Source organism: Nicotiana tomentosiformis, chromosome 6 (genome assembly GCF_000390325.3).
Source record: "Nicotiana tomentosiformis chromosome 6, ASM39032v3, whole genome shotgun sequence".
Lineage (NCBI taxonomy): Eukaryota > Viridiplantae > Streptophyta > Magnoliopsida > Solanales > Solanaceae > Nicotiana > Nicotiana tomentosiformis.
In genome coordinates this window covers 44,706,874-44,733,226 of record NC_090817.1, presented here as the reverse complement: position 1 = coordinate 44,733,226, position 26,353 = coordinate 44,706,874, and the positions used below count along the sequence as shown (strand labels likewise).

Genomic DNA, 26,353 nt, shown 5'->3' with positions numbered 1-26,353 from the left:
TGAGGGTGATCGAACTTGAGGGCCAAGGCTAATTGATTCATTTGGTTTGCATTTATTTCTTTTCCAGTTAATTTCAATATATATATATATATATATATATATATATATATATATTCTCAATTTGTACCAAGTTATATCACGTATCCTTAAAACCACGTATAAATTCAATTGTTATCCATTTTTCGGGTAAACAATATCCATGTTGCTCTAATTACGTTGACTTTGCATATACTGCCATGTGGTCTTCATGTTCATGCTTTCTCGAGTAGTTCGAATTTGGTTCAATGTTAAAAGAAAAATTGTCTAGTGATTTGCACCTTTTTTTTTTTGGCTTTCTTAATTCTTATTGAGCAATTTAACTTATGATAAATAAGAAAATATTAATTGGCTTTCAGTTGGAAACTACTACCATGTGAAATTCACACGGACTTATGAATGAAATGTTATTTACACTCAACTCGTGGATCTCACAAATTTTAATCATAAAGTCTTTAAGTTAAAAGGTAAAATTATTCTACAATCTGAAAAGTCAAAAATCACGTCAGTATGAAAAAGAAATAAATATCCATTGAACAAATACCCCAAAATCTTTGGAAAAATGACATTGTATAGCCGCTATAAAAATAATAGCCAAAAAAATATATAAAATTTGTATATTTTTTGTATATATATACATTATGTATGTTATATACAAGTGTTATACACTTTAATGGTGGGCCGGGGGAAAATTACTGACTGTTATAATAAATAAAATTCAATTACTTTAATGCGATTAATATAATTTTGTAGCTTAAAGTTGAATAAGTGCGCCTTACATATATAATTGATTGCTATAGCAGAATGGTTGATAATGACCTCCTGACTTCTGTAATCTCCTTCAACTAATATCTTATCGGCTGTTTCTTTGCCGACAATTATCCAATCTATTCGTTTGGACCAAAAGTTTTTGCTCAATCACAGAATTAATAGAGTTTGGACTGTGAACTCTTTTTTTCTCAATAAATCTCCACAAGACTTGTCCAAAAAAATCTATTTCTTTTCCAAAATCTCCACAAATAGTTTAACTAGATTGCATATCTGCATTGATCTAGTATCTTCTTTTTTAAATGTAAAATTACCCTCATGCGGCTAACTAGCCAAGTAAAAAGCAGAGGACTCAGGACATGATAAGATGTCAATCAACAACCAGTAATTTTCAAGTTAGATGCTTAAAGCAGCAGAAAAGAGATGTTCACGCCTACTTCCTATGAACTTCTGCCGGAATTGCTCGAATTTTCCTTCTTGAATTGCCTCTCTGATAGAGCGAAAGAACCCCAGATAATGATGTGTGTTATGTCTGGGAAATGAAAACAAGCCACATTAGGTATCATGAAGACATGACCACAAAGGCGAGAGAAAAGGGCACAAGAGCTTCATACATTTCCAAAAGAATATGAGCAAGCATCTCATGGACATTGAAGAGGTGATTGATGTATGCTTTTGTATGATTTTGGCAAGTATAACACTTGCAATTATCGACGATATGAGATGTATCCTTCCTGCAAGAAGGGGTGCGAGGGAGGACAGAAAATGCATTATCAGAGAACTTCATCTCATTATTTTGCCAGAAAGCCACCCCAGGAGGCCCCAAGCTAAGTTATTGAGGGGTCATAAATTGTAGCTACGCCAGTATGCTGCTAATTTCACTTACACTGAGTATCACTAGAAGTCTGAAGTATGAATAAGACTTACCTATACATGGTTGCTTTCAAATTTATCTTTGTGCCATCACTTCCTGAATCACTATTTGGTTGGTATTTTGTAATTTGTGTTTCTATTCTTTCAAGCGGAAAGGTGAGAGCAAAGCCTCCCAGTGTAAGATGGTAGATGTAGCTGGAAAATAATTCCAATGTCACGATAGCAAAGCTCAGAGAATCAGATATAGAGAGAAAAGAAGTCACCAATATGCTGAGCTAGCACTTACGTGGAATCAAATAGGTCAATACCTGCAGCAACACCTTGCAAGACCTCTTCTGTAAACATAAAAGATTTAATCCATTCAGCCACAAAAAAGTATATAATTATTAATTTAAATATCCAAAAGTTTTCACAGCGGAAAGCAAGTGGGTTAAATCTGGTATATTGAAGTTATTTCTTTAGACTAGCTATAAAACAAACAAGCTCCTCTTCTATTTTCAAACACAATATCAATCACTATGTTGGCATGCACCGGTAATGCAAATATTTCTCTGTGAGTGCAACAGTGAATGAGTGAAAGAAGAAGACCGACTGGAGAAGACAGGAAGAGATGAACAAGGAATTGTGAACATTCAAGATGTCTTTACCTGGTAGTCCGAGGCCACTTATAAGACGTGGTTTTTCTTCAGGTAAACTATCCTGCAATCAGTAACATCATAAGTCACCAAAAACTTGAGTTTTCCACTGTATGCAAACAAGTGAAATCATTTACAGTGTACCAAATCCAATAAAGTACCATTGTAAACATAACTCGCAGAAACCCATTTCTCCTAAACTAACATTAGTAAAAATAAAAAGTTAGCATGAACATTGACCTTCAAGTGAAGAGACTGAATGAAAATGAGTGGCAATTTATGGACCTGAAGGAGATCATAAAGGAAATCTTTACACAATACAGAACCACCTATAACTAGATTACATGCATAGCAAATGTGGCACTTGAACCGCTTAATCCACTCTCATGACATAAGCACCAGCACCAAACTACTCCAAGAAACGCAGGACCATAGATGATCCACAACTAATATTAAGAACCCATGTTATGGACTCTTCACTTTGACTATATGCACCCGATTCGAGAGGGATGACGTAGGTGCAGACTATCGATATGAACCTTCAAATAAACTAAAAACCTGATAAAAGTTTGACTCATGCGGCATTCGAGTCAAACTCAGATCAGTTTACACTTTACATTACATAAGGTGCTAAGTAGTCAACAGAGCTCCTTAAAGTATAAGGAGAATAGCACCCAAAGGTTTGGTCCAATGGCAAAAGTAGAAGAGCGCGAAAATGTGGTAGGCGCATGTGACGAGTTTGAATTCTGCCGGGGAACCAAGTTTAGTGTTTAAGTGGAGAAAATTAGAGGAGAGGGCCCATTATCCACTAAGTTTCGAAGCTGGAAACAACAGATTTCTTCATTTGACTTGCAAAAAAATTGGTATACGGAGAATAGACCTAAAGCAAATTGCTTATCAAGACATCTTACGATCAGAATCCTATCTTTATGCCCATTAGGTAAGTTCAAAAACAGCAGTGGGCCTATCCTTGCCTTCCACATTCGTCTCAAGAGCAGAACTTCTTTAGAAGCAAAAGTTTTTCCTGCCAAAAGAAAAAGAACAGAAGCCTGAAATACCATAAGAGAACCATACCATAACAGCACTAAGGAGGGGGTTGCGCTCTTCCATGCTTTCCCCTAGTCCAAATCCACCAATCCAAAATCCTGCATTGACCAAAAAAGTTCTAAAGATTAATAGGACATTTACAAGTGACCAAAATAAATATATAGACATGAGTCCTTTGAATATTTAACTAAAGTAAACTTCAGTGCAACAGAATCACTTGTAAAAGATGGCAGATCAGAAAGGACCAAAATCCCCTCTCTGATAATAGCTGTAATTGTTCAATTCTGCCGAAAAGTCTTTTCCGTGAAAGGAAATTCATTAGTGGGTGCAAGATATTTTCAGATGTAAAGATACACATGAAACAAAAGAACTTTCTCCGACATTGTTGAAGATCAGTTTAGGCATGTCTTAGAAAAAGCCTAATACTTTATAAAAATTCTAATTGACTTTATTCGTTATTAAGAGGATTTCACTTACAATTGCCACATACTCTAGGTGTTTTTTGACCTAGACTTTGGTGTTACTCATAGGATTGGATTTCAGTTACAATTACGAATACAGTGGCAATAGAAGTAAATGTCCTCAAAGAGAGAACAAACCTTCTACATTCCTCCTAGCAACTTCTTGGGCACAACTTCGGCGCACTTCAACCCTAGAGCCTCCAACAATAGATCCAAACACTGCTCCATCCTTCTACACGTCAGCAGTTACAACACTTCTTGATGAGATTATGTATAGCAATATACTTGGTAGGTCTAACAACACCTGAATATAATTTTTTTTTTTAAAGAAAAGGAAATAGGAGAAGGAACAAATAGGATGAACATATGTACCTAGTTAGCAAGATGATATGACCACATTCTATTAATTATATATACATGACCAAGGAAACACAAAAAATACCCTCCTAAAACATATTGCAAGAAAAATACAGTACATAATGACCATAAGGATGGATGCGCGTTGCTACATGTGACACTGCATGCTGAACTTTACTAAATATATATGCAGATAATAATTAAAAAAAGAAATAGGGAATAATTATATTTGGACAACACCACTTGACAAATGGAGTTGTTCCAATCCAGTGTCATGTCCATTCCTTGCCATATGAAAAGTCAAGGTTTCAATTCCACATACAGGCTTCATCATAATTTATTTTTACAACTAACTAAATAAGAACCCAAAATGACACTAAACACCAACTATATCAGCAAAGATATTCAGCTGAATTCCAAGAAAACATGTGAAAAAGAAAACAAATACAATCATGGCTCTAAAGAAGCTTCATTATTTAGGATAATAAAGTCTCAAAAATCAAGAACTCTTTTTTCTTTTCAATTGCTTAATATTATTCCCCAAAAGAAAAGAAAAGAAAAAAAAACTACATTGATCGCTCATCTGTTCTCTAGCTTTTACATATTTCTGAGCACTCCAACTCAGACTCCACAATTCTTTTTTACCCCACCTCCAACCTCAAGCCACCTATCACGTGTGATTCTCCAATAGAGGGTAGCTTCATTTTTGTTTATATGAAATAAGTATATTTTTAGATATCTGTTGGGATTAGTGTTAGCAATCTATGATTAGGGGTTTTGGAATGTAAAGATTTACTTTACCACATTGCTTTGGAATGGAATGTGAACGTATATTTCATTCTAAAATATCATAATATGACCCAGTTAAACAAAGATTAAGAAATATGAGTAGCACTTTGTTCTAACCATGTAGAGCTTACCTAATCGGGATTTTAATTTGCAATCAGTTGTTTGAGAAAAAATACACAGGAAAAAATATTACTGATATATTAACAATGATACAACAACAAACCCAGTGGAATTACACAAGTGGGGTCTGAGGAAGGTAATGCGTACGCAGATCTTACCTCCATCTTATGAAGTTGGAGAGGTTGTTTCCGATGAACCCTATACACATATACATATATATATATATATATATATATATATATATATATATATATATATATATATATATATATATATAATACAATACATCTACTCCTACTACATACAGGACTAGGACTAATTACACATATACATATTCTAACACTTCCCCTCAAGCTGGTGCATACAAATCATATGTACCGAGCTTGTTACATATGTAACTAATACGAGGACCAGTAAGGGACTTGATAAAAATATCTGCAAACTGATCATTCGACTTCACAAACTTTATAGCAATATCTCCTGAGAATATCTTTTCTCTGACGAAGTGACAGTCAATCTCAATGTGTTTAGTTCTCTCATGGAATACCGGATTTGATGCAATATGAAGAGCATCTTGATTATCACACACAAGTTCCATCTGGCTGATTTCACCAAATTTCAATTCCTTGAGCAACTGTTTGATCCAAACTAGCTCACATATTGCCATATGTTGATTAGCATGATTCAAGGAGATTTGATTATATTTAGGAGATTGATAATTAGCATGATTTCAGGAGATTTGATTTTATTTGATTTATTTGATAGCTGGATTGGTTGTATTAATTTATTCTATTTCCTTAATTAGCATTAGGAGCTTTGTATAAATTCTCTAGCTCATGGGATGTAAACACACACAGAAATATAAGAAGCATTTTCTTCTTCTCGAAATCTACATGGTATCAGAGCCATAGCTGCCTTTTTTAGGTGAGTTATCTCCCTCGTAGCACTAGGATTCTTTTTTTATCAGAGAGGTCGAGTTTTCTCTCTTGGTGGTTGTCCGCAACACAAACTCCTTCTGGTCAGTTTTGTTTTTGGAATTTTCTTTTCTATTGGGGTCGCTGGAACATTCTGAGCCTATCCCTACCAGTTTTGATTTTTCCGTTCACCAGAGTTAAGGTTCTGTCGACACAAATTTGATTTTCAAGGCATATTATTTTTGAGCAATTTTCTTCAGATTTCCTTCTGATTGGGCAGAAATATAGAGACATTCAAGGAGACGATTTCTAGAGAAATCTTGTCTTCGGATGAAATTCAGCTTCTCTGTCGCCTCCTAGCCAAAACTTGACTCCGCTAATATTGCCACATCCGATCATGTGCAATCAGGTAATGCTTTTGCTCCTCACCTTAATTCTTAAATTGTTGATTCTTGTGCAAATAGACACATGACAGGCTCTTCTAAAGACATTCAAAACTATTCTGTGTCTCAAAGGAGATAATGTTAAAATAGCCAATGAATCATTAACACCTATCTTTGGAACAAGTTTTGTCGTTTGTACTCCTAATATTAAACTATCATTTGTGCTCCATGTCCCTGAGTTCCCCATCAATCTTTTATCTATTAGAGCCATCACCAAAGCTCTAAACTGTAAAATCGAGTTCTTTCCCGATCATTGTATTTTTCAGGATCTTCAAACAGGGAAAAGGATTGGCAGTGATAAATTGCGTGGTGACTTGTATATATTAGATGGATATTCAAAACTCTGGTCAAGCCATTTTTGGGAGAAAGTAAGGATGTCAACCAAGAAATAATACAGCGGCTAGACAGTTAGGACACCCATCATTCTTTGTTTTTAAAAAGTTATATCCCGATTTGTTTTCAAAGACTCGATTTGAATCTTTGTTCTGTGATGCGTGTAAATACACCAAACATACTAAAAACTCTTATCCTATGAGTAGTGATAATAGAAGCACAACTCCATTTATGACCATTCATTCTGATGTATAGGGTCCTACCCAAACTGTTTCTTTGTCTGGTAGTCGATGATTTGTTACATTCATTAATTGCTGCACTAGGATGACTTGGGTATATTTGATAATAGCCAAAAGTGAAGTTTTCTCTTGTTTTCAGTCAATTTTATAAGATGATCTATACTCAGTTTGATGCCAAAATAAAAATCTTGAGAACTGACAATGGCAATAAATACATGGATTTTTTTGTGCTTATTTAGAGTCCAATGGGACAGTCCATCAAACTAGTTGCCCTTACACTAGTGCCCAAAATGGGGTCGCTGAAAGAAAAAAAAGGCATTTATTAGAAGTAGCAAGATCTCTTATGTTCACCATGCATCTACCAAAACCTTACCGGGGATGCTATTCTAGTGGCTGCCTATCTTATCGACATAATGCCACTTAAAACCCTCAATTTTCAAAGTCCTCTGGAAGTTTTAAAGGGTAAAATGAATATATTGTTTCTCCAAAGGTGTTTGAGTGAGTTTGCTTTGTCCACACTAGGAATTCTGGGAAACTTGATCCTAGAGCTATAACGTGTGTTTTCATTGGGTATTCTCTAACACAGAAAGGTTACAAATGTTATCATCCTCCCTCAAGGAGATCTTTTGTTAGCATGGAAATTACCTTTCGAGAATCTAAGTCCTATTTCAGTATTACCTCATCACCTCTTCAGGGAGAGAACAGTAAGGAGGAAGAGGTGATCGTAATTCTACCTAGTTCCATTACTGGACCTCTTAATGACATTGTCACGGGGGAAATTGAAATTGGAGAAAGAATTTAGAGGAAGACTATTGGGCGTTTGGATAGGCCTGATTTGAAAACCTACTCAAGGAGAAATAGAGCAGAAGAAGCCATCATGCAATCAACCGAAGTTGAACCTCTTCTACTAGTGAGTTGTCTACATTTCCTAATGAGTTAGATGTGCCTATTGCTCACAGAAAAGGAGTCAAATCTTGCACCGCCAAACACCCTTTATCTAATTTTGTCTCTTATAATTCTTTGTCTCCCTCCTATAGAGCCTTTGCGTTGTCTATTTCTTCCGTGTCTATTCCCCAAAATTGGAGGGAAGCTTTTGCAGATCCTAAATGGAAGCAAGTTATGATTGAAGAAATGAAGGCCTTGTCAAAAATGAGACTTGAGAACTTGTCACTTCACCACCAGACAAGAAGTTGGTTGGTTGCATATAGATCTTCACTGTGAAGCACAAAGCTGATGGCTCAATTGAAGATTCAAAGCTAGATTGGTGGCTAAGATATTCACTCAGACTGATGGAGTGGATTATCAAGAGACATTTGCCCTCGTTGCTAAGATGAACTTTATTAGAATTCTTTTGTCTTGTGCAGCTAATCTTGATTGGGACTTGCAACAGTTTCTTCAATGGAGACTTAGAAGAAGAGGTGTATATGGAGATTCTTCCTGGATTTGATGTTGCACAAAGTCAAGCAAAGGTATACTGATTGAAGAAAGCATTGTACGGACTAAAGCAATCCCCAGAACTTGATTTGACAGTTTCAGCAAAGCAATGATCTCCTTCGGTTACCAACAAAGCAATGATGATCACACCCTCTTCATAAGACATCAAACGGGTAAACTCACTTTTCTCATAGTTTATGTTGATGACATAGTAATGTCAGGAGATGACAAAGATGAGATGGCCAGATTGAAGAAGTTGTTGGCACATGAATTTGAGATTAAGGATCTAGGAAAATTGCAGTACTTGTTGGGAATTGAGGTTGCTAGATCAAAAAGAGGAATCTTTATTTCTCAAAGGAAGTATATTCTGGATCTCTTGAAAGAAATTGTTATGAAAGGTTGCAGACCCGCAAAATCGCACATTGAAAGAAATCACAAGTTATAAAGCAGAGTTGGAGAGTCAGTTGATGAGGAAAGATACCAAAGGTTGGTTGGAAGACTCACTTATCTCTCCCACACTAGATCAGATATAGCCTATTCAGTTAGTCTGGTGAGTCAGTTCATGCATGATCCCCGAGATACTCATATGCAAGTTGTCTGTCATATTTTGTATCTGAAGTTTGCTCCAGGGAAAGATTTACTTTTCTCCAAACATGATCACCTCCAAATAGAAGCCTTTACAGACGCGGATTGGGCTGGATCTCTAGATGACAGAAGATCTACATCTGGCTATTGTACGCTCGTATGAGGAAACTTGGTTATTTGGAGAAGCAAGAAGCAAAATGTAGTTGCTAGACCAAGTGCGGAGGCAGAATATAGAGCTATGGCCCAGGGTGTTTGCGAACTGCTTTGGCAACAAAAGTCACTAGAGGAATTGAGATTGTCTGAAAAAAGAAAGCTTTCCTTGAATTGTAACAATAAGGCTGCCATCAGTATAGCTCATAATCCAGTCCAGCATGACCGAACAGAGCATGTAAAAATTGATCGACACTTCATTAAAGAAAAAGTTACAACTGGTGTCTTGAGTTTGTTTCATGTGCTATCGGAAAAATAGCTAGCTAATGTGTTTACCAAAGGTCTCAACAAGCGAACTTTCCATACATTGAGTTGCAAGTTGGGCATGTGCGACATTTTTGCACCAACTTGAGGGGGAGTGTTGATTAACATGATTCAAGGAAATTTGATTATATTTAGGAGATTATTGATTAGCATGATTTTAGAAGATTTGATTGTATTTAGGAGATTTGAATTGATTTGATAGATGGATTGATTGTATAGATTTATTTTATTTCCTTAATTAGCATTAGAAGCTTTGTATAAATTCTCTTGCCCATGGGACGTGAACACACACAGAAATATAAGAAGCCTTTTCTTCTTCTCAAAATCTACACCATACCATTGCTCGATATTCTGCTTCTGCACTAGACCGAGCAACCACATTCTGTTTCTTGCTCTTCCAAGCCACCAAATTACCTCATACTAAAATACAATATCCAGACGTATAACGTCTATCAGAAGGTGATCCTGCCCAATCAACATCTGAGTATCCAACGATCCGCTCATGGCCTCGATCCTCATACAATAACCCTTTGCCTTGAGCTGACTTTACATACCGAAGAATGCGGACAATTGCATTTCAATGACTATCACAAGGAGAATCCATAAACTGACTTACAAAACTCACAGGAAAGGAAATGTCAGGTATAATAACTGTGAGGTAATTTAACTTACCAATCAGCCGCCTATATCTTGCAGGATTGCTAAGCGGCTCCCTGTCCTAGCAGAAGTTTAGAATTCGGATCCATCGAAGTGTCAACAGGCTGTATTCCTGTCTGCTCAAGAATGTCTAAGGCATACTTCCGTTGTGAGATCACAATACTTGAGCTAGACTGAACGATCTCGATACCCAGAAAATACTTTAATCTGCCCAGATCCTTAGTCTGAACGTGTTGAAAGAGATCTTGCTTCAACTTAGTAAAACCATCTTGATCATTGCCGGTAATAACAATATTGTCAACATAAACCACCAGATAAATACAGAGATTTGAAGCAGAATGCCGATAAAACACAGAGTGATCAGCTTCACTTCGAGTCATGCCAAACTCCTGGATAATTGTGCTGAATTTATCAAACCAGGCTCGAGTAGACTGCTTTAGACCATAAAGTGACCGGCGTAAGTGACACACAAGGCCACTAGACCGCCCCAGAGCAACAAAATCAGGTGGTTGCTCCATAAAAACTCCATCCTCAAGATCACCGCGAAAAAAAGCATTCTTAATGTCCAGCTAATGGAGAGGCCAATGGCGAACAACAGTCATGGATAGAAAGAGGCGGACTAATGTTATTTTAGCCACGGGAGAAAAAGTATCATTGTAATCGAGCCCAAATATCTGAGTATATCATTTGGCAACAAGACGGTTCTTAAGTCGATCAACTTGGCCATCCGAACCAACTTTGACTGCATAAACCCAACGACAACCAACAATAGATTTACCTAAAAGAAGAGGAACAAGCTCTCAAGTATCACTCGTATGTAAAGCAGGCATCTCGTCAATCATAGCTTGTCGCCATCCTGGATGAGACAGTGTTTCACCTATAGACTTAGGGATGAAAACATAGGACAAAGAAGATACAAAAGTATAATGGGGATTAGGATTAAGTATGGTCCATATACCTTTCCGAAGTGCAATCGGTGGACTAGGAGGAGATAAGTCCGCAATCGGAGAAGGGTCAGGTGCAGGACGTGAATCAGCTGGGCCTGATGCTGGGCGCGGACGGCGACGATAAGTCAAGAGTGGTGTTTCTGTAGCTGGGGATCTAGTAGGAGCAACACTAGACTCCTCAACGGTTGGTATGGGTAAGACTTATGTGGTTGAGGGTGTAGGAGGAGCTATTGTAAACTCCTCAAAGTTCGATACAAGTAAAATCTCAGATATATCAAGGTGGTTAGAAGAGGTAAAGCAAGGTCTAGACTCAAAAAATATGACGTCAGCTGACACAAGGTACCTATAAGATCAGGTGAGTAATAACGATACCCCTTCTGAACACAACAATAACGAAGCCCAAGATAAATAATTTGAACTCCCAAGTAGAGATTCAGAAGTAATCATAAAGGTTGAATTTGCAGAACCTGTGTTTTTAGAACCAAAAACATCAAACCCTAGAGACATGTTGGATTGAAGATAGGTTTAGCACTACTGTAACTCACAGAAACTGTAGCTTGCTGGAAAAAGAAACTAGTTGTCGGAACAGTCGCCGAAAACTGCAAATAAAACGCCGAAAAATAAAAAAGTCATCGGAATTAGGTTTAAACCGGATAGGTAGAGTCGGAAGAGCCTTGAGAACAAGTTGTCCCGAAGAAGGTCGGCCAAAAAATGGTCCGAAGAGGTCCCACGCGCAGGCGCGTGGAACAGATCTCGCTGGAAAAAAAATTCTCTTACCAGCGCGTGAGAGCGCATGAAGCTTCTATTGCTGGAGATTCTTTTTGGGTTTGGTAGTCGAGGGATGGGGGACCTTGTAGTGATGCTGGTTTTCGCACAACACCAATAGAAACTGATTTTACGAAAAACAACCCTAGGAAGTCTCCGGAAATTGACGCACGGCGACTGTTTGACTTTCTCGGATGTGTCTCACTCGCGCTCTGATACCATGTGAGAAATAATACACGGGAAAAAATATTATTGATATATTAACAATGGTACAATGAATCCTATATATAATACATCTATTCTTACTACATATGGGACTAGGACTAATTACGCATATACATATTCTAACAAGTTAAAATTTCAATTGAGAGACATTTTCCTATATCATTTTTTATTTTATTTTTAAAAAAAACAACTTGATGAAAGTTAGTGGTCTGCTCAAAAATGACCTAGAGCATGCAAAAACGATTTCATCAATTGCCTTAAAGAATTCTCCTTAGCTTGTATAAGTAGATCTTGCACCTTAAACATAAAATAAAAAACTTACATAAGATCTGATATTTAAAAATATTCAAAAAGAAGAGGGGTGGGTCCCTTAGATCCAAGGGCTTAGAATTGTTGGGCTAAGTGATCCAATGATTAAAATTGAATTACTTGGCAAACTTCCATTATAAACCCTCCTTCTCTTGGAGGGTGTCCTTTACGTTGGATGATTTATAAGTTTATTATTGGGTCCTCAACATCCACTAACTGCCAATTACCTGATATGAATAATTTTACTCAATTGAATTTATATCTAACTATTTTTAAGGAATTGAAAGAACTTACTAACCAATAAGCAAACGTATTCTCTATTAGTAAATGAGTTTTCAAATAACACAAATAATTGGATTTCAAGAATATGGCGATTTTTTTTTTTTACACATCATATTAAAAAATAGAAAATGAGGGTCAATTATAATGCATATACTGTTTTATGAAAGTTGGGATGTTACAACTCTTGCCCTTAAAAAAATTTGACTGAAACTTACCTGATACTAGTCATGGAGTAAATGTGGACGTTATAGTGGCATGTCTTCTTCCCATACCTAAGTAGCTTCTTTCCTAGAATGGCTTCTCTAATGGACTCTCATTAAGTGAAAATTCTTGTTCCTAAGCTCCTTAACCTCATGCACCAAGATCTGGATAGGTTTTTCATATGTTAAGTCATGATTGACTTCAATAAACTCAGCAGGAAAAACATGTGATGAATCAAAGAGATATTTCCTCAGCATAGAAACATGGAAGGCATTACAGATCTTGTCTAACTCAAGTGCTAAGGCTAGTTTCTATTCAACTGGATCATGGGCCAACTCTCTTAAGTACTTCTTTAAGGCCCAATGAATCGAGGACTAAGTTTCACCTTTGGCCAAATCTCATAATTTTCTTCCACAGAGAAACTTTTAAAAGTACCTCATCACCCACTTCATGTTCAATTTCACACTTCTTAAGATCAACATAGGACTTTTGTCCATCTGGAGCAGTTTTTAATCAGTCCTTAATGATTTTACCTTGTCTTCAGTTTGTTGCATAATTTCAGGACATAAAAGTTTTCTTTCACCAACTTCACTCCAACAAAGAGAAGTTCTATATTTACATCATATAAAGCTTCATAACGAGGCATGCTGATACTTGATTAGTAGCTATTATTATATCCAAATTCTATCACGGGCAACTGCTCGTCCAACTACCCTCAAACTCAATAATACATGCTCGAAGCATATCATCCAAGATTTCTATCATGGCCAACTGCTCATCCAACTACCCTCAAACTCAATAACACATGCTCGAAATATATCATCCAAGGTTTCTATCACGCCAACTACTCGTCCAACTACCCTCAAACTCAATAAAACATGCTCGAAGCATATCATCCAAGATTTGTATTACCCTGTCGTACTGGCCATTTATTTGTGGATGGAAAGCAGTAATGAAACTCCCTTAGGGAAAGTCCTTTGGAGAAACATTGTAGAAAGGAGCTACTTGGGAGCTGGAGAGTACATGTGACTACAGTATCCACATTACTCATGACTAGTATAGATCTCTGTTTTAAAAGGCGTTTCTGGGGCGAGGCGTACCAAAAACGCCCTGGGGCGATGGTGTGGGGCGAAAGTCTCAAGAGGCGTACGCCCCGCAATTTGGGGCGTACGCCCGGGCGTTCGGGGCGCGTTTTTTAGTAAGGAGTAAGCCCCAGAAACTTTTTCAAATTAAAACAAAATTTGTTGAATTAGTCCTTCATATAATACCCAAATTCTCAAAAGTCAGTTTGGTAATTACTCAAAAGGTTTAAAAAGGAACTCAAAAGTATTAAATTTAAAAGTAAAGACCTTTTTTATTGATTTAAGCCCTAATTCATTGTTTTCCCAATTTTTTATCTTGTCTGCTAATATCTCCCAAAAGCAACGAATATTTAATTTTTTTTACAAATACAAAGAGAACTACATTCTTCTTCATAGCAGCAAATTCAAAGTTCAAATTGCAGGTTAATCATCCTTTTTGTTCCTCCATATAGAAAACTTTATTCTTTGACTCAAATTACTTGTGCTTGTAAGTAACGTATAATGGATTGTTTTGATTAGTTTTTTGTGGGGATGGAGCACACACATATATAGTTTTCTTCAATATTTATGCAATTTTACCTGTTTATAAATATTTACTGTCATTATATTATTTTATAAAATATTAAAAACTAAATACCTATGGGGCTTACGCCCCGCTGAGGCATATGTAAAACGCCTCGCCTTACGCCCACGCCTTTTAAAACACTGGTATAGATAAATTGTTTGGGAATCTTTTTAAGGGAAGAGAGTTGTAACACTCAAATTTTGATAAAAACATTATATGCATCATAATTGACACTTCATTGTTTTTTAAAATACGGTGTGCAAAATGTTTTCTTCACTCCTTTCTTGAAATTCAAATATTTGTGTTATTTGAACATTTTTGTTCTAATAGAGAATAAATCTATATAATCTATGCTTATTGATTAGAAGGTATTTCCAATTCTTTAGAAATATTCAGACATAAATTGAATTGAGGAGAATTATTCCTACCGGGTAATATCGAGTGATTGCACTTCACGAAATATAGACATAGATTGAGCACTATATAATAAAGTTAAAAATCATCTTGGAAGGAGACTATTACATGACTTAGAACCTCAAGGACTCCCATGTACTTTCTCCAAGACAGGGAGGATCTATAACGCAAATTTGCTAAGTCATTTAATTTGAACCATGAAATCACTTACTTTAGCAATTCTAAGCCTAAGATCTAGTGGATACTTTTCCACTCCTCTTTATTGTCACTCACGTTGGAAGAATCTCATTTTGTCACAACTTATCTTCTTCTTCATTTCCCCCATTAAAGCTCTCAATAGCATGTTTCTTTTCTCATGAAAACACAACTCTACATTTAAAATCCATTATGTCTTCCATATAAACAAATAATGTAGACTTGGTTTTGGAAGAATCAAAAGACATCGCTCTCCTTGTGGTAAGACTATTAATCAAACTTTATTTTTTGACATGGTTGAGTTTTTAGTTAGTGCACTTGATATTAAGAACTTGATCTCGTTTGTTACTGTACAACATTTAGTAAATTGACTATAACTATCTTTCTAGAACTCGGATTAAGGTGATTCAAAATTCTGGAGAAAATTAAGACACATATCTACAACTTTTGTGAAGACCAAAAGATCTAATAAATATTTCATTTATTAAATTTCAATGCCTAACCTTTATAACTTGATTTAACTTTGATTATATCATGTAAGGGCTTTCTCTTTTCATATTTTGACTTCATTTTATAATGGGAAATTAGAACATGTAGAAAGCGTTAATTGCAAGTTCTCGCTAATTCGAAATTTTCTTTTCCCATAAGAGAGAGAGAGAGAGGGAAAGGGCAGGTTGGCCTCATTATGGCATTCATCTCCTATTAAGAAATTAGTTGTGCAAATAATATTTTGAGATTTATCACCACTGCTGACCTTAACTATTTAGTATTGTTTTTATCCAGGTTTTATCAGCTAATTTTACTAGACCCTAAAGTTAATATTCAACACCTTACGTGGTTAAGCTGTTCACACTACTACCTGATCAAATTATTCTAGAAAACAACTTAAAGTGCATTAGCTTCCTAATTTATTTGCCCCACAAAGTATGGATTGAACTTGTCATTCAACTTGTACTTTCAGTTTTAATATGGCATGTTGTTGTCTGGTCGTGAATATCTCCGCTAAAATGACCAATTAAGCGTGACAAAAGTCAGCAAAGATGACACACAGAACAAAAATGTAAAAAAAGAAAAGAGGACCTGCATGCATGATTTCAATAGAAAGAACAGAGACGTTAATTATTTCCAACGAAAAATCAAAAGTTCCCATATGTTTTATCAAAAACTGTTCTTCTAGACGATGAAAAATACATTGTGTCCTATGTCCAGACAATGAAAATGTAATAAATGCACCTCCTTTTTAGGCACTTCACAGAAAAGGAACTCTTAAGTTACTGCGTCTAGCCATGTGAATGGTGTTCAACCAACAATAAACATTCCATAGACAAGACTATATAGGCACCTTTGCATGCTTTTCATGTTGCATATTGACATCACAATCGGGCTTGTAAATAATCAAATCCACATACACAGTGCCAGCAAAGCAGAGAATATATAAATAGCTAGTACGACATGCCTACCGAGTTTGAAATGATGCATTCGTCGAGCCACCTTAGAGTACGTTCAACTGAGGCTTTGTTCCTTTTTTCAGAAGCCCAAGCAGGAACTTCATCGGCTAAAGTGGTCCATAAATTTGGCCTCATAGAAGAAATCATTTCCATGTATTCTGCAGGCTTAATCTGCCAACAACACAGAAAATTGTCATTGAACAAATACACTTAATGGGAGGAAAAACATACAAGAGAATGGATTGTAACTAGGGTAGTTGCAACTAAAACAAAAAGGCTGTCAAATTAAAAACAAAAATAAGAAAGAAAGGGATAAATAAGTTACCAACATACGACCAGAAGGAGTTTCAAAGGAAGCTCCAATCCTGTTAGTACTGTCATGGTCTGGGATAGATATAATAGAATCCCTTGGTACAGCTACAAGTATATGATCACGTAAACCAAGCAATGGGTGCAATCCTCCAATGGTTGAGATTGCTTTCAGGGAAATGCCTTCCAGGCTAGAACAAGAAAATTCAAAAATGCTGAATTGTTTGAATCACCTCATCTAAAAGGTTAAACTGTTCTAAAACCAACACTCTTTACTTGGTTATAAATTTTCAAATTTATTCTTGTTGGTCTTCAACAAGGGACAGAGTGCACCCCTCACGTACAGTGGTGGCGAACCACCTTATCTAAAACTAAAACGGATAGAGAGGTAGACCTTTTTATTTAGTTTTTCTGATATTGGTCTTCACTCTTGAAGAAGTAAGAAAAGAGCACCCGTATTTACAGTGGCAGATCCACAAAGTAACTTGTGGGTTCATGGAATCTAGTAGCTTTTGCCAAGACCGTATATATGCATTAAGAATCCTATATATATATATATATATATATATATATATATATATATATATATATATATATATATATATATATAAATATTTGACTTTGAATCGAGTTATTAGTGGATATTAACTTGAAGGATCCCTTTAACTTATTTACATGGCTTTACTTTGACAGTTACAGCACGGACAAAATAACAAACATCTTGTCTACGACCCATTGAATTATGACAGCTAGTAAAACAAAGAGAAACTTAGCGGAGAAGCAAAGGAAACTTACAAGTGAAGAGGGCTGAAATGGAAGAGGAGAGAATCAGGGGAAGGGAGGGAAGGGAAGTGGTCAGGAGGAATGAAAACAGGCAAGCCTTTGCGAGTTGTAAGGAGGAGAGCAGGTGTCTCTATTGGGTGAGGGCAGCTTCCCAGCTGAACAACACCAACTCGGGCTTTGCCCTTGCTCCATGCCTTCACCGCGAACTTCATTCTCGCCGACAGTCTACTCTTCCCGCCCTCAGCTGTTAAACCCCAAAAAAAAGAGAACGAATAAGGTAAACAATCCAATATTACCATTAATTGCTCTTTACATATACTATTATTATAGGAAAAACGATGATTTCATTCATACCTATATTTCAGCTTTGATACCTGCATAATTTAACCGAGCATGCTTAACCAAATTAATATTTATTTAAAAACAAATTAAATAAAAGAGACAGGGGAAAAAATAACATGAGTGAAGACTGAAGCTACGTTTAAAGGTCCGGACGAAAGCTCCTTTCCTTTGGGTTAAATATAAAATTAAAAAAAAAAAAAAAAAAAAAAGTTAAATCTGGTTGAAACTCATAACCTTAAAATAACAGTAATACTAACTAATAAACTCAAATGCAAATCAGGATTAAATTTTGTCAGTAACGGTAGGCTTAGAAATAACCCATAATGCGCATAAATATTTGATCAATAAGTATGTTCTAATTTTCAACCTTTTCAATTGGGTATTAATAATATTGAGGTAAGCATAAACATTTGTTCAGAGTAAATTTTAATTTTTAATCTTTATAATTGGGTATAATATTATTGAGGTTCACTCTGTCGGGATTTGTACTTCCTTCGTTTCAATTTGTTTGAACACTCTCGGAGTACGAGGATAAAATTGATTAGTTTTTTGTGTGAATTGATTCTTTCATTTTTTTGAAATAAAATTAACATATTTAGAAACTACGTAAAAATACTATAAGCCGCAAAGTTAACAATTCAAAATATGTAAAAACTATTTGCAAAAAATATGATCAAAGAAAATCTTGTTTGAATCCCCAAATAGTAAAAGACTCTTTCTCTTTGAAATGAAGTGACTAACTAGTTTGTTGTTATTAATTAATTTGTTTGAATTTACTGTTATTTAGGATATTAATTTTCGATTGGAATTATTGTACCAACATAAGGTTAATTTCTTTTAGAAGAAAAAAGAAATCAATAAACTTGGGTAAGACAAGAAGAAAGAACAAATAAAAAGATTTTGTTTTACGCTTTAATGTTCAATTTTTTTATTTTATGTTAATTCTTGTGGTGTTATTTATTTTAGGACTAGTCTCTACACGTGCTTTGCACGTGATCTTATAAAAATTGAATATGAATATTTAATATCAAGATAAATGTGGAGTGAAATAATACATTGTCTAAAACTTTTTCATATTATTCTAATATTTAAAAAAACTAATATAATGTCACTCACTAATAGTAATAAAAGTTATACAAAATCAATTGCATTCCATGTGTTTCAAATTCTTGAAAAGCAACGATACGACTTTTCAGTGTTTCCGTAGATTTTCTTTATTCGGAGAAGGGTAAGATATATCCCTTTACTATAAAATATTATTTAAAATTGTCTTCCGTTATACTAATCGATTAAAATTGTCCCTACCGTCTTACTATTTGAACATAATTGCCCCTCATTTGACGGAAGGGACACGTGGCAGCCTTCTAAGTATTTTTGATACCCAACCCGTTATCCATATTGAATACCCAATATCCACAACCCTAATCCCGACCTATCCCAAGACTTATTTCATTTCCTTCACAAGAAAAACTCCTTCCTCCAAAATATGGAAGTGTTCAAAAATGGTGGTCCTTAAATTTAACACTAAATTCTTCCAACGAGCAGTAGTTAATCTCTTTGATTTAAGCACATACAACACCACGATTCAATTCTCAAGAAAATAATGTTTAATAGAATTTCAATATAGAGACAATTCAAGTTCAAAGAACTCTAATTTTGCAGTGATATTTGCAACCTCAATTCTCAACAGCAAACATTATAAATTAGAATAAGATTAATGCTCAAATGCCAACTGCAAAGTACTGTCAAATCCTTAAATTTCATTTTTTTCAATCATAGAAGCACTAACAAGATTTTTCAAGCTTAGTTGCTCGAATTTTTCGATTCGGAAAGTGGAGATTTTTTTTTTTTTGAACCTCAAATCTGATTCATCAAGGAACCCCACAACTCTTTTACTTGCAAATCTTCTTTAACCAAACTAAAAATTAGTGGTTAATCTAAGATTTTAGCTCAACAAAATAGACCCAGATAATTATTTCAGTAGAATAATTCTAATACTTCAACAATTTTGGTTTCAACTTGGATAACTTAAGAACCCAACAGTTGGAGTTCGATTATTTTTACCCAGTTCTTTAAATCAGTTGCTAGCATAATTCTGAATCAAGAGCAGCTCCAAACAATCAAACCAATATTAGGATTTTCAAGCATCCAATAGCACAAAAATTCCTTTTCGAAATTTCCTTTTTTTTTGTATGATTTATGATCTGAAAATCAAGGAAATAAACAAGTGATTGTTCTAACAATTTTTTAGTCTACACTCTAAAATAAAAAAGATTCAATTTGTAAGAAATTTGGAAGCATGGAGGAAGGAGCTTCACTTGGGAAAGAGATAAACTAAGAGAAAGGGACGGGGATTAAATTAATTAAGTCTTGGGATGGGTCACGTATAGGGTTATGGATATCGGGTATTTAGTATGGGCAATTGGTTGGGTATTTAAAATATTTACAAGGCTGCCACGTGTTCCTTCCATCAAATGAGGGGCAAATATGTTTAATAGTAAGACGTCAGGGGTAATTTTGATCGATTAGTATAACGGATGACAACTTTAAATAATATTTGATAGCAGAGGGATATATCTGACCATTTTCCGCTCTTTATTTGATTGCATATTACACTTGAATTCAAACTTGAATTTAACTAGTAGAATCTTAATAACTAGGGGAAAAGGTCAAATATACCCCTCTACTTTAGTATATTGTTCATATCTACCCTCCGTTATACTATTGGGCCACATCTACCTTTACCGTTAGCCAATTTTTTAAAAAATACCTCTCACCCAACGGAAAGCCACCAAATTAAAAAAGAGACTTATTTTTTTAAAACCCATTAATAACCCGTAAACCCCTTTTATTTGCTGCACTTTTTTCTCAAAGATTAGTCATCTCTTTCGTAGTCACTTGTTGAACTGAAGAAGTGAAAGAAATAAAAATACCGACAACCATATATTCATTTATATATTTAGTCACAATTCTTTTAATATCATGTATGTTTATTATATTCTACCTTTTCCAATTTCTTTTTTCTTCTTCTAGCTTTTCTCTTTGTTTTTTTTCGTCATGTCGAACTGTACCGAGTATTCATCATAATTTTCTTTCCACCATGACTTGAATGTTTATAGTATCTTATTAGGTTGACAGTTTTGAAGTCTTAAGGCAACTACCGAGGTATTTCTTCCTCCAATTGTGAGCCTTTGTTGATGAGTATTTAAGCACTATGATTTTATTATTCTATTTTAAGCATTTGAGCTACGAGTATTATCGCTAAATTACGCCTTAAGAACCAAAGTTAGAGTCCAAGTTATGGGGTGTGATACTCATAATTCTTAGTAACAACTGGACTTATAATGAACAAAAATTATAAAATAATTAGAGGAGATTCAATTTAATATCAAGCTACAATCTAAGGAATTCATCAAGAATAAAAGAAAGTACACCACCAAGTTGGAAAGTAACTTAACAACATAAGCACACTAACTTCATATATTAACCAAACACAAGTATTGTTAAAGTATATATCAGTTGTTACCAACATACAAACCAACTATCAAGTGTGCATTACATTAGACAAAGGGATGTCATATTATATAACCACACAAAAATACAACCGAAAGTGATAACATGACATCCTAATGCTACCATGAACAACTAAGAACCAAAATATAAGTTTTTACTAATCCTACCGCCACCATCATTCTCACTCTCTCTCTAAATGAATAAAATGTATTAAGACGTCTCAGAAATCTAGGTTCCGTATTTTTATATGATGGGTTTAACGGGTTGTGGATTAATATATTTTTTTTAATGATTTTTTTTTAATTTGATGATTTTTTGTTAGGTGGAGGGTATTTTTAAAAAGTTTGGCTAACGGTAAGGGTATATGTGGCCTAATAGTATAACGGAGGGTGAATGTGAACAATATACCAAAATAGAGGGGTATATTCGACCTTTTCCCTAATAACTACATGAACTGATCGTTTGACCTTTTTTATTTCGATTTTTATGACATTAATTGTAAATTTTTAATTCATTAGCAATTAATCCATTACAGTATATTGAGACTTCTAATATTATTCATCAATCTATGTGTTTCTTTGTCTGTTTCAATTTATATTTATATTACTTCTTTTAATCTCTTGGTTTTTCTTTTGTTTTAGTGTCTCTAAATATGGATAATTGTCATTTGAAAATCAGAAAATGTAAAAGAAAATATTAACCGGCTGTCGAAAAAAAAATCGTTGTATACCTTTACCCAAACATATATTATCGTTTATGCAACAATATCTTATTTAAGTTATTTTTTATAGTTATTCACGTACGCTGTTCAATAATATTAAATATATTTATTACAAAAAAGTATTTGGGTATCTCAGTATAATTAAAAATCATTGCACAAAGTAAACCCGATGAAAACACCTTAGAGTCTTACATCATTTACAAATGTTGTTAGATGATCTAAAATACATGCTATATGTTTTTTTCAAGAATAAAAAGAGTAATTACCTAGAAGCTTGCTTGTAATACAATTTGTTCGGGGAGTTTATATGTCCAAAGTTTTGGGGCAAGTGCACATAGCTATTCTAAGGGATGCTATTTAGAGATTACCCAATACTTATTTTGTCCTAAAATTTTAAACTAAAAATTTTAACTTCAGGATAATTCATGATATTTTTGCCCCGAAAAATTAAACTGGAAAACTGAAATTCATGACGCACTGGCTAATTCCTACATAGTAGCCCTTTAGAGTGGCTACCTGGTGTTAATTCTACCAAAATTTTGTCTTCTCAAATTCACTTCTGAATCATTTAATTGGTTAAAAGTTAGTTTGTTACTTAAAAAACCATAGCCCGGTAGCCAGACTCTTCACCGTTTTCGGAGACACTCTTTATTTAATTACATATCAAACGTGAATATACTAATAATTCCAATAACAAACTAATAATCCATATTCACATATTGAATCTAAGTAGTTACATCAACTAATCGTCCCACCTTATTTATTGCTCTCCTAAATTGATTTTTATGACATTATTTATAATTTTTTTGTAACGACCCGACCGGTCGTTTTGTGTAATTGCGTCATGTTTTCCCTTTTGATGTTTCACACATGTGTGTTTATGGTTATGACTTACGGGATTAATTAGTTTCGTTTCGGGATGATTGCGGGTTAATTTGGACCCTTTGATTCTTGGTTTAGAAGCCTAAATTATTTATGTTGACCAATAGTTGACTTTTGTGAAAACGACCCCGGGACGATGTTTTGATGGCTCTGTTAGATTCGTATCGTGATTTTGGATTTGGGCGTATGCCCGAAACCGAATTCGGAAGTCCATAGGTTGATTTGTGTTGTTTTGCTGAAATTTAGCAATTTGAAATTGAAAAGTTTGATCGTAGGTTGACTTTTGGCTATCAGAATCGTAATTTGGTTTTTGGACTTGGAATAGGTCTGCTATGCTATTTAAAACTTGCCTGCAAAATTTGGTATCGTTTGGTTGATTTAATAGGATTCAGACGTTTAGTTGCAATTCTAGAGGTTCTTGAAACTTACTTTAAAATTCATGTGTATAGGTGTCCTATTCGTAGTTCTAGATGTTATTTTTGTGTGTTGATTGCGCGAACGAGTTTATATGATATTTTTAGACTTGTGTGGATGGTTGGTTTGGAGCCTCGAGGGCTCGGATGAGTTTCAGACATGTTTCGGAATGTTTTGGACTGAAAATGGAATTGCTGGTGTTGCTGGTGCTCTGTTATCGCAATTGCGAGGCTGGTGCTCACAATTGCAAAGGTGACCGGGGGAGGGGGGGGGGCTCTGATGTCGCAATTGCGACTGGCCCCTTCGCAATTGCGAAGTCAACAGGCCTGGGCTTAGGTTGCTTTTGGGAATAATTGTTCGCTTTTGCGAAGGTGTCCAGCTTCGCAATTGCGACAATTGTTGAGGCTGTCGGGGTTTACAAATGCGATACCTGATCCGCAATTACGAGTTGCAACTAGACAAAAGGGATGGGAGTCGGGATTTTTCTACATATTCTCTCATTTTAGAATCCTAGACTCGGTATGAGACGATTTGGAGAGGGGATTTTCATCTACAAATATTGGGTAAGTGATTCTAATCAATTTCCAACTATATTTTATCAATATATCTTAGATTTAACATCAAAATCATGTGAATCAAAGTGAATATTTGTGAAACTTTGTCAATTTTTAAAAAATAAGAGTTTGAGTTTTGAGAGTCGATTTGGACTCGGATTTCGAAACTAATTATATATATATATATATATATATATATATATATATATATATATATATATATATATATATATATATATATATATATATGGACTCGTGGGGTTATGCATAGTCGGAATCTACCCTTGGCCCGGGGTTTTGAAAGGGCTAGCTTCGGGTTGACTTTTGTTGACTTTGTGAAAAAAGTGTAAAAATCATAGCTTTATCTATTGTTATTATTTTTCCTTGCATTGTTTGATGATATTAAGTCAATTTTGGTTAGATTTGAGCCGCGTGGAGGCAAATTTTAGGGGAAAAGCTATTTTTCGAGGATTGGGTTGGCCTAGTTGAGGTAAGTATCTTGCCTAACTTTGTGTAGGGGAACTACCCCTTAGGATTTGGGACTGATTGTGTTATTTGTGCTATATGAAAGCCGTGTACGCAAGGTGACGAGTGGGTACACGGGTTATATGTGGTATTTGACCGGTTTAGGCTACTTAGACTCTTTCCATGCCTTAATTGAATTGTCTTATCATGTTTTAAATTCTCATAGTCAATCTACTCTTACTTGTGTTAGTCTATCCTTATATTCCGTATTTGACTTTGTTAACACTTGTTCTACATCTTGCTTGATACTTTGCTCTTATGCTTTAGTTGAAGTTGTTGCCTCTTTTGTTGTTACATGTTATCTCTTCCATTGTTGACTTATCCTTATTTGAAGTCATTGCTATATGTCATCTCTTCCATTATTGATTTATCCTTACTTGAAGTCATTGTTACACGTTATCTCTTTCCTTGTTAACTTATCCTTATTTGAAGTCCCCGTTACATGTTATCTCTCCTATTGTGATTTATTCTTATTGATATCGTGGTTACACATTATCTCTCTTATTGTTGAGTTATTGGTGTTGAAGTTGTGAAAGCAGTTATCACATTGAGGCGAAGTTGTTAATTGTTGAGATATATTCCTGTTGAGAAATTTACATTCATTGTTGCTGTTGATATTCTTGTACACATTGTGGTTGAGCTATGAGCTATTATTGTGAAAATATTGATATTGTTGATTATTGGTAAGTTGTGGCATATGGACACTTGTGGTGCGAGTTGTTATTGTGATGTGATATCAATGTGCATGCGTCGGTATAAGGATAGGGGTTAATGTGCATGCGGCGGCGTAAGGTGGGACTTATGTGCGTGTTGCTTGTAAAGAAATTACTTGAAGCCACACAACGTCATAAGATGGGCTAAAGTGCGTGTAGCTATTTTGGAAAAAATATTTTCAAAAGTATTTAAATGTAAGGCTCACGTGGCGGCATAAGGAACGATTGTGATTGAAATTATGAAAAGTAAATACGAGACGGTAGCTCGGTTGTAATTCTTGTTATATACGAGACAGTACCTCATTTGTGATTCTTGTTTTATACGAGGCAGTACCTCGTTTGTGATTCTTGTTTTATATGAGGTGGTACCTCGTTTGTGATTCTTGTTGTTTATCTCAGGTTGTAAAGAGTTATTGGTAAAATAGTTCTTGTTGCTTTTATCCTTCCTTGTCTTATCAAGTTTGTCCGCGTTTGACTATTGTGGTTCTCTTTAATTGCTTTCTTTATGTTATCTCTATGCTTACAATTATGTCATTAGTCTATGTTATTAACTTGTTTCGTATCATTTATTTCTCCGCTTTCCATTACTTTTCGCTATTATGTTTTCGTTTCGTTTATTATGTCCTAATGTGTCTTGACCTAGCCTCGTCACTACTCTACCGAGATTAGGCTTAATACTTACTGGGTACCATTATGGTGTACTCATACTACGTTTCTACACATCTTTTATGCAGATCCAGGTACGTCTGCCCGGGCTGGACGTTTGTGTTTGATTATAGCTGTCATCCAGAGACTTCAAGTTATGCATGCTCGGCGCCCGCAGGCCTCAGAGTCACCTTTCCTTATCTTTTATTTCTGTTGTATTTTTCATTCAGACAATGTTGTAGTAGACATTCTAGATTATTTTGTAGAGCCTATGACTCAATTCTATCGGTTTTGGGAAGTGTGTTATTGAGATCCTATTTTGGAAGTTTATATGAGTTTATCAGTCTTGCTTTA

At 35.1% G+C, this 26,353-nt stretch overlaps 1 protein-coding gene and 1 long non-coding RNA gene across 3 annotated transcripts; one reads left to right on the top strand and one right to left on the bottom strand.

The window, feature by feature from the left end:
* Positions 1 to 738: 738 nt before the first annotated feature.
* On the bottom strand, positions 739 to 18,013 carry LOC104084750 (uncharacterized). 2 transcript variants are annotated; one of them, XM_070177313.1, is made up of 10 exons: positions 17,703 to 17,902; positions 16,924 to 17,098; positions 16,611 to 16,769; positions 3,959 to 4,052; positions 3,387 to 3,457; positions 2,325 to 2,376; positions 1,964 to 2,012; positions 1,732 to 1,872; positions 1,419 to 1,538; positions 739 to 1,336 (listed from the first exon to the last, which is right to left on the bottom strand). In XM_070177313.1, the coding sequence occupies exons 1-10, from the start codon at positions 17,900 to 17,902 to the stop codon at positions 1,201 to 1,203; spliced, it is 1,197 nt and encodes a 398-aa protein (XP_070033414.1). In that variant the 3' UTR covers positions 739 to 1,200. The 2 variants fall into 2 exon arrangements, with proteins under 2 accessions (XP_070033414.1, XP_070033415.1); XM_070177314.1 differs by lacking the exon at positions 1,419 to 1,538 and having other exon boundaries at positions 17,703 to 18,013.
* LOC104091891 (uncharacterized) lies at positions 17,862 to 26,353 on the top strand. The gene is made up of 2 exons (XR_685305.4): positions 17,862 to 17,967; positions 26,089 to 26,353. It is a non-coding gene; the product is annotated as an uncharacterized lncRNA (long non-coding RNA).